This window comes from Ricinus communis, chromosome 5 (assembly GCF_019578655.1).
Source record: "Ricinus communis isolate WT05 ecotype wild-type chromosome 5, ASM1957865v1, whole genome shotgun sequence".
NCBI lineage: Eukaryota > Viridiplantae > Streptophyta > Magnoliopsida > Malpighiales > Euphorbiaceae > Ricinus > Ricinus communis.
Genome location: NC_063260.1, coordinates 5536669 through 5552174, shown reverse-complemented (window position 1 = coordinate 5552174; position 15506 = coordinate 5536669). Strand labels below are relative to the sequence as shown.

The following is a 15506-nucleotide window of genomic DNA, read 5'->3' as shown; positions in this document are numbered from 1 at the left end:
CAAATAATGGAACGAGCAAAACAAAGAATTGCAATTTATTTTAGAAAAGCCTAAAAGTTTCTTTATTGTACCGGTGATCATAGAGAGATGAGAAGCCAACACCATTACAGCTTATTGTACCGGTGATCATAGAGAGATCAAGTTATGATTGGAATCATCTTAATATTGCAGCTTTAAATGCTAGTTACAATTAGCAGACACTATACGGAGAACAAAATGCATAAAGGCTACATTGTATGGAAAAGTAAAAGATAGTAAAAACTACCAGCAGTATAGATGTCACCATTTTAATTTACATGAAACAGAATCTCAACTTTTATCGTAACAAAATTAAGAGAGGATCATCCTCGTTCTGAGGATTCTCGAGAGCTGTTACATGTTTCTTGAATGAAGCTGCAGCTTCTTCCCTTTCTTCTAGTTTTCCCAGTTTGTCAAAAATCATGGCCATCAAGTAGAAGGCTTCAGCAGCCAACTCATGATACTGCCAACATAAGCAACACATCTCGTTAACCATGCTGAATAATAAGCCCCTAAAGCAATAACTCGAATTGACCAAGAAAACTTCAAGCTAAATGGAAACCTATCGACAACCTCACACCAAAGCAAAAGGTGGTCTGGACTATACTGAAATCTTAATAAGCCACTTCCTTTTCTGTAAGATAACGGACTCCATTCCACTAAAATTCCATTAACATTAGTGACTGCCCCGTCTCTAACACATTCATGGCTCCAAAAAGCTTGAAGCACAATATTACCACAATATCTCCATTGAGATTCACACTTCTTATTTTATCCATGGACTATTTGGGTCCAGTGCATGACTAGTGTGTGCAATAATTGATTTAATTTAATGACTAAAGCAGTACTTGTTTTCAACCCTATAACTGTTTCCATACTTGCCTGAGAAATGCTCAGTGCTTGACTACATATGTAAACAGATTATATTGCTCTAATATCATAATATTTCCTTTATTGGCACGCCCCAAGTCACACTTTTTTTGAACCTACCTTACTAAAGCTAACAAATTGCCACTAGAGTTAACTGATAATCAGCCAAGCAGTGTAAAGAAAACACATCGTAATAGTTGACTGAATTAGATTTCACCTTCTTTTCTCCTTTTACCAACTGAAATCAATTTTTTACCTTTTCTTTTACTTTTCACTCTGCCTCAACTGTTGCTGATAGAATAGCTATTTATTTGCCAAGTTGATCAAAAAGAGTACAAATCAAAAGTTTCCTAGTCAAGAGGATGCTTATCAAAATCATTTTAGATTTTCTATTTTCAAGAGAAAAAAAAGGGAGAGGAAAAAGTTAATTATTGAGAGGAATCTAGGTCTAACTTCTTTGTCCCAATCCAGTGAGATAATGGAGAGGTGTATTCTATCGAAGTTTGGACCACAAAGACTCCAACAATTGCAAAAAACACAGCATGTATGTTCATAAAGAGTCAACTTACCTCCAACACCTGAAGCTCTTCAGAAGCTTGTGTCAAAGGATCCAGTACAACCTCAGGATCCTCAAAAACTAAGAGAAAAAACATGTGTGAAATACAAGCAACCTCCGTGGAAATTTCCTCAATGCAAAATCATAAGACATAATACGTAGATGAAATAACTTGAAATAAATATTTGAGCACATATAAAAACAATGACAGTTAAATTAAGCTAACCAAATTATAATGCCATAGAAATGACAATAGAGTGACTAATGTCAAGTTGAATGAGGTTAAAGAGACTAAAGGATAACTTAAGAATTCTGATTTGCAAATAAAGAAGTTGGATGGGGAAAAAAGAGCGGAGAGAATACCATGCAAAGAGAATATGTTTTTTCCCTATCTTGCTTGGAAAGTAGTGAAAACAAAGTAAACTAAAGAGTGGATAAAACCAAAAATGATTATATGCCCTTCACCCAATAGTTAAAGACTCCAATTTGGAGAGAGAGATTTTTGTGGGTGTCCCTGCTCATAATGCCACTATATACTAACCATTTCAATCACAGAAACTCTTTTTCCGTTTTAGGCAGGTCATAATTACGACACTATAATATTTGAACTTTTCATATCATGTTTGCCTGCACCTTATGTATTGGCTAGATCCATTTTTCATTGAAATTGTAGTAACTGAATAAACCATGATAACACAAAATGAGCCAACAAGCTAGAGACCATGGGAACAACCTTGCCCAAAATTCAAATCCAAATGCTATGTTTTTTATTTTTATTTTTACTTTTATTTTTATTTTTATTATTTGTATTTTTTTCGTGTTCAGTAAGAACGGCTCAAGCATCAAATTCACATGAAATTCGTCTGCAATTAACTACAGTACCAATCGTCCATTCACGATATATTCTTGGAATGCCTAATTATCTTCTATGCAACTCTTTTCTTAACCATAAACAGCTCTGAATCTCATGCATAGAATCCAAAAGGTCCAACTAGTACATATGAAATATACATTTGATAACATTATCACAACGATGATTTGAAAACAGAGTCTACTAGGCTAATGAATGAATTGACGAGAAAAATTTATGAAACTAAAGAAGCAGGACTAACCTGAGTAACTCGAATCAGAGAGATAGCATTTTGCTTCAGCAATTCGAGCCCTAGCTCGTAGCTCCAGACCTCCATGGCCAAGAACCATTGGAAGAGCCCCATGTACAAGCGATAAGGCCCTCTTTGCATGATTTGATCCCAGAGAGAGCCACAGCTCCGCCAGGGTGAGAGTAGCTGATGCCTTGAGAAGATCCAAGTTAAAAGACTGGCAAAATGAGAGGCTTGCCAGCGCATATGGAAGCCCTAAAACAGCATTGCCTGATTTCTGAAATACAACAAGTTCTATGATCAGAATACTTCAACACATAAAGAATCCAAAGAAAATACAGCGCTACTACATGAGCCATATAATAGAAACTTAATGAAGCATTACTTCATCCAAGGCATCTCATAGAATAATACAACTTATTACTGATGAGGAGAAAAGGAAACTCCATTTGCCAATTAGATTAAGTTTTGGGAGCCGGGGTATTTTCAGTAAGCAGGGAAATTTCAGGAATTCTTTCAAGTTATGTACAAGATGAGCAGAGTTATAATTTTATAGGTCTTAATTTCTTTAGTCCCATTAACAGTACTAATATGGGTAGAAGTCTACAAAAGGAGAATTCCAGCATTACTGTTCAGTGTTTCTATCAATAAATTTCCAGCATTTACGTCTTTGTTGCATTCCATGATGCAATTTTAATAGTACAATATGTGAAGTTTGAGTGATTTCTAGATCCTGCTAGCATGAGACCAGTAACCTTATTTTCTCTGCTAAAATTTCCCATTGATTTTCTAAAGATAACGAGATCTGCAGTCATCTTTAGGCCCTAATCTCTCAACTTCTAAAAATCATTATCTTAATCTCTGAAAGAAACAAATATTTTTATACAATGTTCTATGTAAAATATTGAGCAGATGCAAACAAAGCTACATTGCATATCAAAAATTATGGACTTCAATTTCAGACGCCAGCAGATAAAGAAAAAGAGGAAAGTTCCCTAGAAAATTAACCAGTAAACTGAAAGTAGACTGTGTGCCTTTATAAAGAACTCTAAAAGCGCACCTCCTTCTGCAACTTCTCTATCTAGTTTTTCGTTTTATAAGTGCAACTTGCTGACAGGCAATATCTTTTTTCCACTCTTCTTTAAGAAGGGAAATAAGATCTTGGCAGATACTTCTTAAAATCAAAGCTAAATGTCCTAACTATATTGAATCAATTGTCATACAGTACCTTGTGAATTTCAGCAAGCAGAAGAAGAACAGTGGCATTTTGAACCTGCATATTAAATTTGTAACACATGCAAAAGAGGGAATGTGCAACAGCAGCTGCCTGTGAAAGAAGACTGTATTAGAAAAGCATACAATGACAAAACAATCTATTGATAACAGGCATCAAGTTTGACAAGCTCATGAGAAATAAAGATGCATCCAAGCGAAAGGAAATCAAGTAACTTGATTTAAAATGTCTATTGAATCCCTTGAACGAATAAAACTAACAGCAAGCAAAATAATCAGTTTGAAATTAGCAGAGAATATACGTAAAATAAAAATAGAAAGTGTTCTGGATCGAACTTGCATTGAAGCTTTCATTTATAGCTATATCAATGTCTGGCAAGGATAAAATGAACCATCCACAAGAATCTTTTTATGTCTTCTCAAAATAAATGAATATTTAAACAGATGTACAAAATTATTTATTCTGTCCTTCAATGATAACTAACCAACCTTGTTTTTGAACTTCACCTTAAGTTGGCTTACAAGCAATACAAGTTGTGAATCCTAGTCAAACACACAAAAGTTTGTATTGCTTGTAAATCCACAAGATGCATCACTGGGTCCTACCACCATCTCCACACATAATGTGAAGCATTAACAATATCATTTGGTTTAGTCCACTATAATCTTCACGACAAAATGGAAAAAGATGTGCTTGCATAATTCTGAACAATCTTAAATTAGTTGGTGAAGCAATTCGATGGTATTTAGTTCTGAAAACAAATCAATTAAGTCACTGTTTAATTTTAGGTTGACCCACCTTTTAAGTTGTCAAAGGTCTTCTGTTTTAACTAGAAACCTCCAATGGGTAAAGTTTCTTACACCTGTTTAGATTACAGTTCAGCACTGTAAAACTAATACGAATTATATGATCAATGTAATTTCTTGGCAGATTTCTGCCAGTTTTAGGTTAAGAATCCATCACATTTTTCCAGGACAAAGGGTCAATTTACCCCTTGAACTTCTGCCAAAGTCACATAAACCGAATTCAAACTTTTTCAGCAAATAGGCCCAAAACATTTCATTTTCAGGTCATTTAACTCCAAATATTTACAAGTCTGGAGCGTGTGTAACAATTGTTTTTTAAAAATTAATTTAATAAATTCAAAATTCAAAAAAATTATTTATTAATATTAACAAAACTCTAACTTTTAATTTCTATTATTATTTTCTTTTTGACAAAAGATAAATAATTGGAAAAAAAATTAAGTAATTAAACCACATATCATTTAACCGCCGCCGCCGCCCATCGCCAACATCTTCATCATAGACAACACTGCAATCGCCACCATCTTCCTAATAGACACCACTATCATTACTTCCATCTTGACTGCTAAATCACTATCATCAATTCCATCTTCACCATTGATCACATCAAGTTCATTAAGCACTCTACATTTGTTTCAACAAATCAATTACAGAAAAAATACACCATAGCTAACTAGATATAAACCCATTGTCATGATCTCTCATGAAAAACCAAAAAAAAAAATTAAAATCTTTGATTCATAAGCATGCCAATAGAAATCAAAACAAGTTTTTCATGTCAAGATCAAAAACAATAAAATCAAAAAGTATCATCTTCATATCAAACCCAAGTCCCTTGAAGCCTCATCCTATTGACTTAAAATCAGGTTTTTTGTGAGGGTTGATGGTGAAATGATGAGTAATGCAGGGCGGCTTTGAAGGCGAGGCTGTAATGAGTGGTTTTTTGCCGAAATCAAGTGTTGCTACAGGGGTGGTGTGACTAACGGCGACGGTGCTGGATGGTGTTCTAACAAAGTTGAAGAAGTGAAAGGAAAAAAAAAGAGATTTGGAGAAAAATGGATAAGAAATGCATAAGCAAACGGAGAAAAGAAATGAATGGATAAGAAAGAAAGAAAGAGATTAAAAGAGAAAGTAAAATCTGTTTTAATATTTTTATGCTAAATTCCTAGACTCACACGCCTTTAGCCTCTATTGCAATATACGTGCAGACTGAAGTCAATATTTGGATCTATTTGGTCTGCAAAATGCAAATTTTGGGGCCTATTTGCTGGAAAAGTTAAAAATAGTCTATTTGACCCATTGAGACAAGTTTAAGGGCTAAATTGACCCTTTATCCAATTTTTCCCGGTGCACATGCAAGCTTTAGCATCCCAGAGTACTAAAGAACCAACAAATGCTTTAAAATACATTCAGGAACTGCTTCCACTATGGATGGTGCTTTTTGCACCCAAGAATAGCACAGAAATTGCGTCAATATGTAAGAACTTATAATGCCTATAAACCTCGCTGAATTGCTTTGCAGCAAGCAATGTACGAGCATGACGAAGACTTGTTTCTCTCTTAAGCTCCATGTCAACACCATTGACAGATGATGCCAGAACACCAAGTTCATTGCATACTTGTTGTGCTAATTTTAATTGTCCCCTGCAAATAATGTAAACTTCAGTTAATTGACGAATATAAAACTAAACTTTTAAATGATAAAAAATTACTGCAGAGTTGCATGAACAGTCCTTAACCTCACCTATGTAAAGCACGTTCATGTAGCAGCTGCAGTTTTAGTAGTAAAAGTACTGATCTTGAAACAGATAAAAATTTCTCTTCAGCTACTTTAAGAGCAGAAAAGGCCTCTAAAAATCAAAAGCAGAGAAGATTAGGAAATTGAATAAAAAATGGGTTTTATATTTTTTTCTGGAGGCATTATGATGAAAGTCAAACGAGATATACAATCAATATTTTGAGGATTTGACTCCATTTCTGGACATAGCATGTGAAGATCTCATGATCTTCAAAATAAACAGCAGATTCTGAGCATTGAAGGGTTTACATGATTGAACAACTAAAACTTCAACTTCTGAATTCCACGTGTTTGACAATCTAATATTCCAAAATAAAATATATGATTGAGAGAAAGGTCTCAAAGCATTCAAACTTACCTTTATATCCCTGAAATGCTGCTAAATTTTGAATGAGCTTGGCATGCACTAATGCCGCATCTGACGAACTTGAGATAACAAAGGCAAGTTCAGATTCATTTTAAAAAAAGATTCATGGGAAGAAAGGAACTAATGACAAACCAAACCAGAAAGAGTAAATATATGACATGAGAGCCGAAATTACCTTGAGGAATCAATAAAACAAGTTGCATAAACTAGAGCATTTATTCGAGAAAGAGGGGCACTGTTGACACAAACAAAAAGAGCGAGTAGTTAGAGAAACTTATCCAAACATGATAACTGAAGAAAAAGTTAGAAAATCTAGTCTTTGCAGTGCATTTGAAAAATCCAATCACATGCCTATAATCCTCAGACAGCTACAACACAAATACAGTGGTGAAAAGACAATGGTAAACAAGAATTTGCTTAGGAGGTGACTCAAATTTCAAAATACAATACTCAAACAGCATGAGACAATGTATAGTAGAAGTCGTAGAGTCAGAAAGTTTACCACCTAATTGCCACATTCTTTCCTATCTTTCTAGTTAAAGACAAACACCTCACATTAAGAACCATAAACTGAGAAAAGAAGAGGGAAAAGAAAGGGGGAAAAATGGACGTGATGCAACATAAGTTTGATAGGTCATTATCAATTGCAGATTATACTTCCACTGTAATTAAACATTTCATTTCTATGGAGAACAGCACTCGAAAAATAATGGTCACTCTTTCCTATTCTTGGGCTCTAATATTCAGTCCTTATGTGGAAATGCGAACCAGGCTAGAAAATAAGTGTTCCTGTTTTACCATTCCTGGTTAGCAAACACCTGCATATTTGGAATTAAACTTGTTTCCAGCCCCTCATTTCAGTGATACAAACAGCATCTTTGTTGCTACTTATAACATGATAATAGGTCATAAGCAATTATTAACACAGCTCGTTGGATCAGAATAACATGGAAGAAAACAAATTAACTGGTTATTCAATCTTGTTGAAGATCACCTTCCATATGTCTCCCATGCAGTGGCGCGGAGCAAGTACGAAGAACCTAATAATTGCAAAACAGATCTGGGAATTGAACTTGGTTGCATACAGAACTGAAGGGCATGAAAATTTTCTCCAGATCCATTCTCCTGGGTCAACACTAGTGAACCCATTGGTTTTGTCAAATTTTTAAGCCAAGTGGTACTAAAAGCACCATCAGTGGTTGAAGTGGAGATTTCAGAGGCAAATTCACTAATCAAATATGAACATAATCTGAGTTTCTGCATTAGTGCAATGAGAATAGATAGAATTAAAAGCAAAATAAAATAGCTGCACATGTTATCTTATTTGGGATTAGAGTAGAGTAGCATCACAGAAGGTGTAATTACCTTGCAAACATTTATTGGAGAGGTTTTAAGCTTCATGGAGACTTTGGGACCAAATGATAGTAGAGGTCTTTGCACATGCTGCAAATGAAATTGATTGAACAACTCATATAGCATATAACAGAACAAAGATCAAGAATATTTGGCACTGAAGTTCTCTATCATCATCATACCACAGTAGGTAAGGGCAACCTTCCTTATGAAAACTTTCACAATGAGATGTGTATACAGAGGCCATTGGAAGTAAGAGATATACCAATAAAGCACACACTTGGTTTTCATAATCATGCAAATGATACATATACAAACAAAAAATAATTCTCCTGTATCTGTCTGAAGGAAAAGAATACATAAGCATGACTCAGAAAAAAAAATTTGCCATATGACTCTTAGGCATGCATAATGCATCAGCAAGAATATAAATATGGAGTTTATATTGAATGTTTCTCAATGCATCGTGCAATCGCATTTTCATGTCTCCTGATATCCTGCCACATAATAGAAATACATTTCTTCTGATTCAATGCCATGAAACTGAATAACTGATAGTCTGGATTCACTTTCTCACCATCATATCAAATCTGGCCATTGCAAGGTGATTAGAAGCAACTAATCTTTTCAACTTTAAACTTTCTGCTCTCTTCAGAGACTCTCTCAAGAGAACAAACAACTGTTGTGCCACAGACACTGAAATGCCCATGCTGGTAATAGGAGAGTAGGATGTTCCAAGTATTCCAGCTGTAGTTGAGCTACAAATTTCAGATAACAAGTTGCAGATAGCTGCTAAAGTGTAAGCAAGACAACTGTCATTGCTTTGCTGCACAAGTTCAAGGTAATGAAGCATTACTAGAATTACTGAAATAAGTAAAATTTGCAACATCAACAGAAAATCAAATCCTCTAAAACCATGTTGCAGTCAGAATCAATTTGACTGCCAGAAAGTGAACTTCAGATAATTTGATGTTTGGCAATTCACTAGAAGAAACTGAGAACATAAACTAGTGTACTTTCATAGGACTCATCTTCCTCTAATAGTCCAGCATCAATCAAATATTAGTAAAAGGATCCGGTTCATAGTCAAAACAAAGTAGATTATTTGATGGTTGATAGGACAGCCATCAAGAGGGCACCAATCTATTTATACAGAAAATTATTTATGAGACAAATAATCTAGAACTTCTTGCATGTCCAAATATATATTGACCACTATAACAATAATATAGTGTTGTAAATACTTGCAAGGCTTGATTCTAGGATCTAGATTAATTCTAAACATGTGCGTATTGACTTCCTGTACGTCGAAAACATATCGAATAAGCAAGTTTCTTCCTCATTACACAAAGGATCATGTATCTATGAGAGTGGAAAGTGATAGTATTTCTTTCCTTCTATGACCAGGAAACCAAAATAAGGTTGTGAGAGGGAACAGTAATAACAGCTCTTTGTCCCCTCACTAGAATGTAAAACCACAACTGAATCTCAGAATATTTTTAGAAGCACCATTTTTGTGCTAAAACTCCACTTGTTAACTCCCTACAACTATTCCTGAATCCATCAATTTAACCAAAATGTCAGCTGGAATGATTCTCTCTCCAAATCACCAATTCCTACACCATCCTCCACAACCAAACCCTGCCACTACCCAGCACCACGACAGCTATCACTCAAGCATCATACAAAATTCCCCAAGATTTCCTGTAATCCTGCATCACTATCACTTCTAAACAAATCCCACAAAAACCACCCTTATTAATGCCTCCCAGTTCCCATTCACCATATCCATCATTTCAGATCCATCCCACAGACTGTCAAACCCACCACTCCCACCCCATAAAGGATCTGAAAAGAAAATAACCAAAAAAAGAAAGAATTCTTGACAGTTAAAAATATAAAAGAACACCATATTAAGAGTATTAAAGAAAACACCATTAACACAAGTATGCCAATAAAAACAGTCATAAATAACACAAATGCAGCCACCCACTAAGCTCAAGCACAGTCACAAACATATAGATGGGCTTGAATCTGGTGAGTACAACTTTCTTTGATGGATCTAATTTATATTTCTTCATTGAATTGTAGCCGTATAGTTTCAATTTGAGATTTGGAAAGCTAGTTGACAATTGTTTCAGTAAAATTTTGGTTTATGTCATCCATCTAGCATTATGAAACAGACTAATACAACCAAGTGAGATTTCAAGAATCCAGGAAGTTAATTAAGAAACAAGAGAGAGAAGAATAGGAGGATAAGATTCCTCCTAAAATGATTAAAACATGAACATAAAAATTAAAGAGAGGGTGATATACCCATTCAAACAAAAGAGTCCTCCAATATGACTGTCGACTAAATAAACCCTCAACAAGCTCACCAATATAAAATCAATGCAAGAGTAACTGCAATAGCGGCAATCATTCTTCGAACTTTGGGTATTAATATACAAGCTTGTCATAAGTACACCCATAGGCACTGGTCCCTAAATTATGGGTACAATTGTCCAAACAAATCATTCAAGTAAAACTTATATTGCACCAGTTTCTCAATCTTGTTCTTAGCAGAACCATGTAAATAATGCTCTTCAAAATGCAACAATTTTGATCCCATAGGAATATACACTATGAAACAGTACAAAAATAAAAAAAGAATTGAAAAAATGATTTGGCAAGTACAAAAAGCACAAACTGAGGGCATACCTCCTGAGAAACACGGACTGCTTCGGTTAAGACCTGAACATTGACAAGCAAAACAATGACCAAGCAATAGTAAAACAAAGTAAAAAGTAGAGCTGGCTGCATGCATTCATTTCAGATGGAGCAGCACATGCATATTGAACAAACTGAAGAGCTCCCTTGCTCAACCTAGTGGAATTGAAACTCAGATACTTCCTCTTTCGTTTTTGCTTTTTCAGGTGAAGTCCTGAAGTTCACCCCATTAGATCCATATTAAGTATGAGATTTAAACACGGTTAAGGACAAGACAGCACCTGAGTTTAATTACCATCAAATGACTCGTAAAGTTTCACATTACGTGTCATAGATGTACATATGAAACAAAGATTAAGAGACTTGAACCGAAGTCTCAAACTGCTTAGATAGCAGAAAGAGTCTATCATCAATTAACAATAAAATACTTATAAATGTAGCCAAAGCTACTGCTGACATGAGCACAAATGAACTCATCCCAAACTAAAGCTGTGAGCCAAAATTTTCTTGGTGAGTTCAGCTGAGACCTATACTCCTAAAACCTCAACAGAAGAATCAGGATTAACTAGCAGACTTTCCCAAATTCAGTGCATTCAGAATCTCATGATCCAAGTTTTAAAGTTGGGGTTAAATTAAGAAAATATTTCTTGAAGAGCTTTTTCCCCATGCTTACCAATAAAGCTTGCTTAGGATGCCCAAAGTAGAAATGCATCATGCCCAAACATAACAAAGCGATCTCATATCTTTCAGAGTTATTAGATCCAGAAGATGGTGGTGCAAAATCAAATCCCTCTGTCCCTGCACTTCAGTAACAACATTTATCAAATTAGTTTGGATTTAATCCTGAGCACCAAAAGAACATTTGAGATGAATAAAAGAGCCCCAAAGTCATCTTTGACTGAGTTGGTGCTTCAAAAGGTTATAAGTGAAAATTTTCAATGATAAAATTAACTCAAAAAGAAATCTGTAATTCACATGCGGACATCCTAATAAAACTACATCAATGGTTATTGCAAGGTCAAATAAAGTATAACACACTTACAGTACACATTAGACATATTATTAGATTCCTACACTTGCCGATCCTTTCAGCCAGATGAATCAAATTTTAAGGAAATCGAGAAAAAAATAATGGAACACTTTTCAATGGAAGAAAGCATTATGAGAAAGCAAAATGAATTACTTCTAAGCAAGAATCAACCATGATGCCACTAGAACTATAATGCATATTTTAAACAAGCAGTGATAAGCATAAAGGTAAGAACCAACTGGAGCAATAAGTCATCATATGGCACATTTTAAGGAACTAAATCGCAGGTCAAATTTATTGGTTACCTGTAATCAAAGTAGCAATGAAGATTCTCCGCAGCAGCAAAATAATCATCATGATAAAGGCTATTTAAGTAACGTAAATAATGAACCTGGATCATAATTCAGCAGAGACCACGAAAATTTGAGTACTGGAAGTTAAGAGATATGGAGGCCCATCAATATTAACACGCATCATAACTTACACGATGCAGCTCAGGGGCCAATTTTTTAATCTGGCCTAAAATCATTTCAAAGGCATTAAAAGAGAAAGAACTGCCATGCCTGCTACAGGAAAATAACAGAATTAATTTCAACCACCAAGAATCTAACACCTCAATTGCTCAAAGGAGTAAATGATAGCAATAAGAAATGACACGTACTTCTCAATCGTATCTGCTTGCTCCATTAAGTATCCTTGTACCTGCCAGTTTGTTCGTAGGAATACCTCTCCAATGGGATCAGCATCAGTTGCTGTGTTTCCTGGAGGATGTACATGTCGACAACCTTCCGCGCCTTTGTCACCATGTTTGGATGGGTTAGCAACAACCTCAACATCTGCATGTTTCAATTTTATTTTTCAAGAATATTAATCTGATGCAAATCATATCACAGAATCAAAACTAAATCCGAGAGAAATATATATTCCGAAAATCCTAGTTGAAAACACCTAAATTTGAAATGAGAAAAGTGAATCTGTCAACAAACAATCATATGCACGAAATAGAACAACTTCTTCCATAGCCTGCTCTCTGGTTCTTATTTGAGGGCAAAAGAACATGCAGGAAACTTTGAAATCCTTGATGGTCTAAGACGTCTTGCCAAGGAAAGTAAATGATACCTTCAACCAATCCAAAAAGCCCTTGGGGTGCATGAAGGTGAAAAGAAACCCTTTCACTAGCCTGCTTTCTTTCTTCAATTTCCTCGCTAACTTTCTCAAAAACAAAATTCTCCAGGTCCATATTTTCATATTCTGAAAATGACTCCATATCGTTACTTGAACCATCTACCCCATGCAACTCATATGGAAGGCAATTTGTAAGGGCTTCCTTATAGTTTGCTATATTGGTCCAAAGATGGCACACACCCTGCAATGATTCCAATAGTTTAAACTATCAGAGTCAGACTGTTCTAGTAACAAAAAGAAAACAGCAAAGCATTTACCTTAACATTTGTTCACATTAAAAGTCCATAAGAAAGCAACAAAGAGACCACAGTCAATATTGAAAAGTAAACTAATGATGGTAAACAAAACTTGCACAAATCTTACCAATTATAGAGACAACTGCATATTCTGTTCAAAAAGAAAATTTCAACTCCCCCCCTTCCTTTTTCTTATTCTCTTTTTGCTTTTTTGCTTCACATTTTTGGTTATTGGTTCTTTCCCTCTCTTTTCCCAAACAAAACTGTACGGTATAGACTCATGAAAAACAAACATGTCTACAATCATCAACATCAAAGAAATTTGACTCAAGAAGATGTCTTTCAATGAATGCTCCAAAACATGACCTAATGAAAAATGTAAATTAGCAAGACAACATGCTTTAGACATATTACCTCAAAGGACAACACATTAAAGGCCAATACACATCGACGGAGAAACATTCCAAGAATACTATTAGGATCAAGAATAACTTGACTGTCATCCATGACTATTGAATCAGATCCTCCAAGAATTCCTACAAAAACAAAGAAAACTTACAAGCTTTAGTTCAATACAACTAACTAAATTTACAAGCAGTAACTATTATTAGTAACAGCAAAAAAAAAAAAAAAAACTGACCTCTCATTTCACTAAAGAAGGTGAACAAATCATCAGGAGACAACAAATTGCAAACCCTATTTGTCAAACTATGAATTAACCATTGACCTAACGATCCTCCAATTTCCCTCAATTGATTTACTAGATCCTCTAATGTTGGCTCCAAAATATCATCATAAGACTGCAAAGTCAAAATCAAAAAACAATACAATTAAAAATTGAAAGAAATTTCACGTCCACAGATGACATTCAAGTGTATTTAGGGATTAAGCAACTAATCAGTTACCTTCGTGAGAGCCAAGAGGTATAAACCAAGGCGATTATGCTGAGATATTGAAGAGAAAGGAAAAGGCGGCGTTGTTTGCAGTTGAAGAAGGATGCAGACCGAGACTTTATGCGGCGTTAGTGTGAATGCGCCGCCAGTTGGCGTTGCTGTTGCAGCCATTTACGGTGGTTTCCGGTTATCAGTTAGAGGGAACTTTTGAGTGTGGAGTGAGCGGGAGTGTGACAGATTACTAGGAGTAAGCAAAACTCGGAAAAAACCGAAATTCGAACTCAACCGAACAGGTTCGGTTAATTTTCTTTGTAATTCCCGTTTATTCGTTTTCAGTCTTTTAAAGAGCCAAATGATATCGGTTCGGTGTATTTTCATATTAAAATAACCATTTTAATTAAAATGATTAATTTTTTAATCATTTATTAATTGTATTCTCATTTTTAATATAAATTTTAATTTTTAAAATAATTTTAGATATAGATATTTAGGATACTTTAGAGATATGGCAAACTAAAAATTCTATACATTAAAAATTAAATATACATCATATTTTTTATTTGTGCATTGCACGGTCTTTCCTTTTATATAATTACAAAATTAAATATATAAATAAAATTTAATAAAATTTAATAAAAAATTTAATATTTAATATCTATTCAACATATTTTAAAAATAATAGCAAATTAGTGTTTTTTATTTTTGAATATTTTAAAATTTTATTAATAATATTTATAAAAAAATTAAAAATATTTATTAATTGATTTTTAGTAGTATATAATAGGGTTGAGCACGGTCCAATTCGGTTATTTATAAATCACCAGTATCATACCAAACCTCGGTTATTTTAAAATTGAAGATACCAGTACCGTACCAAACATAAAATGATCCAATATTGTATTATACCAATTTTACGGTTCAATACAGTTCGGTTCGATGCTATTTTCGGTTCTAAAAAATTTAAAAAACACAACTTTAATCTCTATCTTTAATCAAATACATTTAGAGAAAATATGATTACCAACTTAAAAAAAGTAGTATGAAAATCTGAATTAAAATTGCAATCACATTCTTGAACAACCTGTTTCGCAATTCAATTACTTGCAAATACAATAATTCATTCATTATTCAAATACAAACCATTAAAATATATATTACTGCTAGCATAAAAATATTTTACAGATAGCAATCATTAAAATAGATAAATTTACAAACTTTATGTAGCACTAAAATACATGTCCAAAATTAGCAAAGGAATGTTATTACCTCCCCTTAAAATTAGCACTTCACATTTAATCTTGGCATAAGGGACTCACCAATCTCAGAATCTTAAATAATTTCTACAATAAAA

General features: G+C 34.3%; 1 protein-coding gene across 2 annotated transcripts; it reads right to left on the bottom strand.

Annotated features, from left to right (window-relative positions):
* Positions 1 to 117: 117 nt before the first annotated feature.
* LOC8278015 (anaphase-promoting complex subunit 5) lies at positions 118 to 14478 on the bottom strand. 2 transcript variants are annotated; one of them, XM_015727618.3, is made up of 20 exons: positions 14168 to 14478; positions 13903 to 14062; positions 13677 to 13798; positions 12961 to 13207; positions 12503 to 12677; positions 12326 to 12407; positions 12147 to 12232; positions 11485 to 11614; positions 10803 to 10835; positions 8680 to 8928; positions 8115 to 8192; positions 7744 to 8006; positions 6925 to 6984; positions 6741 to 6808; positions 6329 to 6434; positions 6087 to 6228; positions 3773 to 3871; positions 2557 to 2821; positions 1458 to 1525; positions 118 to 481 (listed from the first exon to the last, which is right to left on the bottom strand). In XM_015727618.3, exons 1-20 carry the CDS (start codon positions 14324 to 14326, stop codon positions 317 to 319), a joined length of 2757 nt encoding a protein of 918 aa, XP_015583104.1. In that variant the 5' UTR covers positions 14327 to 14478; the 3' UTR covers positions 118 to 316. The 2 variants fall into 2 exon arrangements, with proteins under 2 accessions (XP_015583104.1, XP_002532792.1); XM_002532746.4 differs by having other exon boundaries at positions 12326 to 12404; positions 14168 to 14477.
* Positions 14479 to 15506: the final 1028 nt, after the last annotated feature.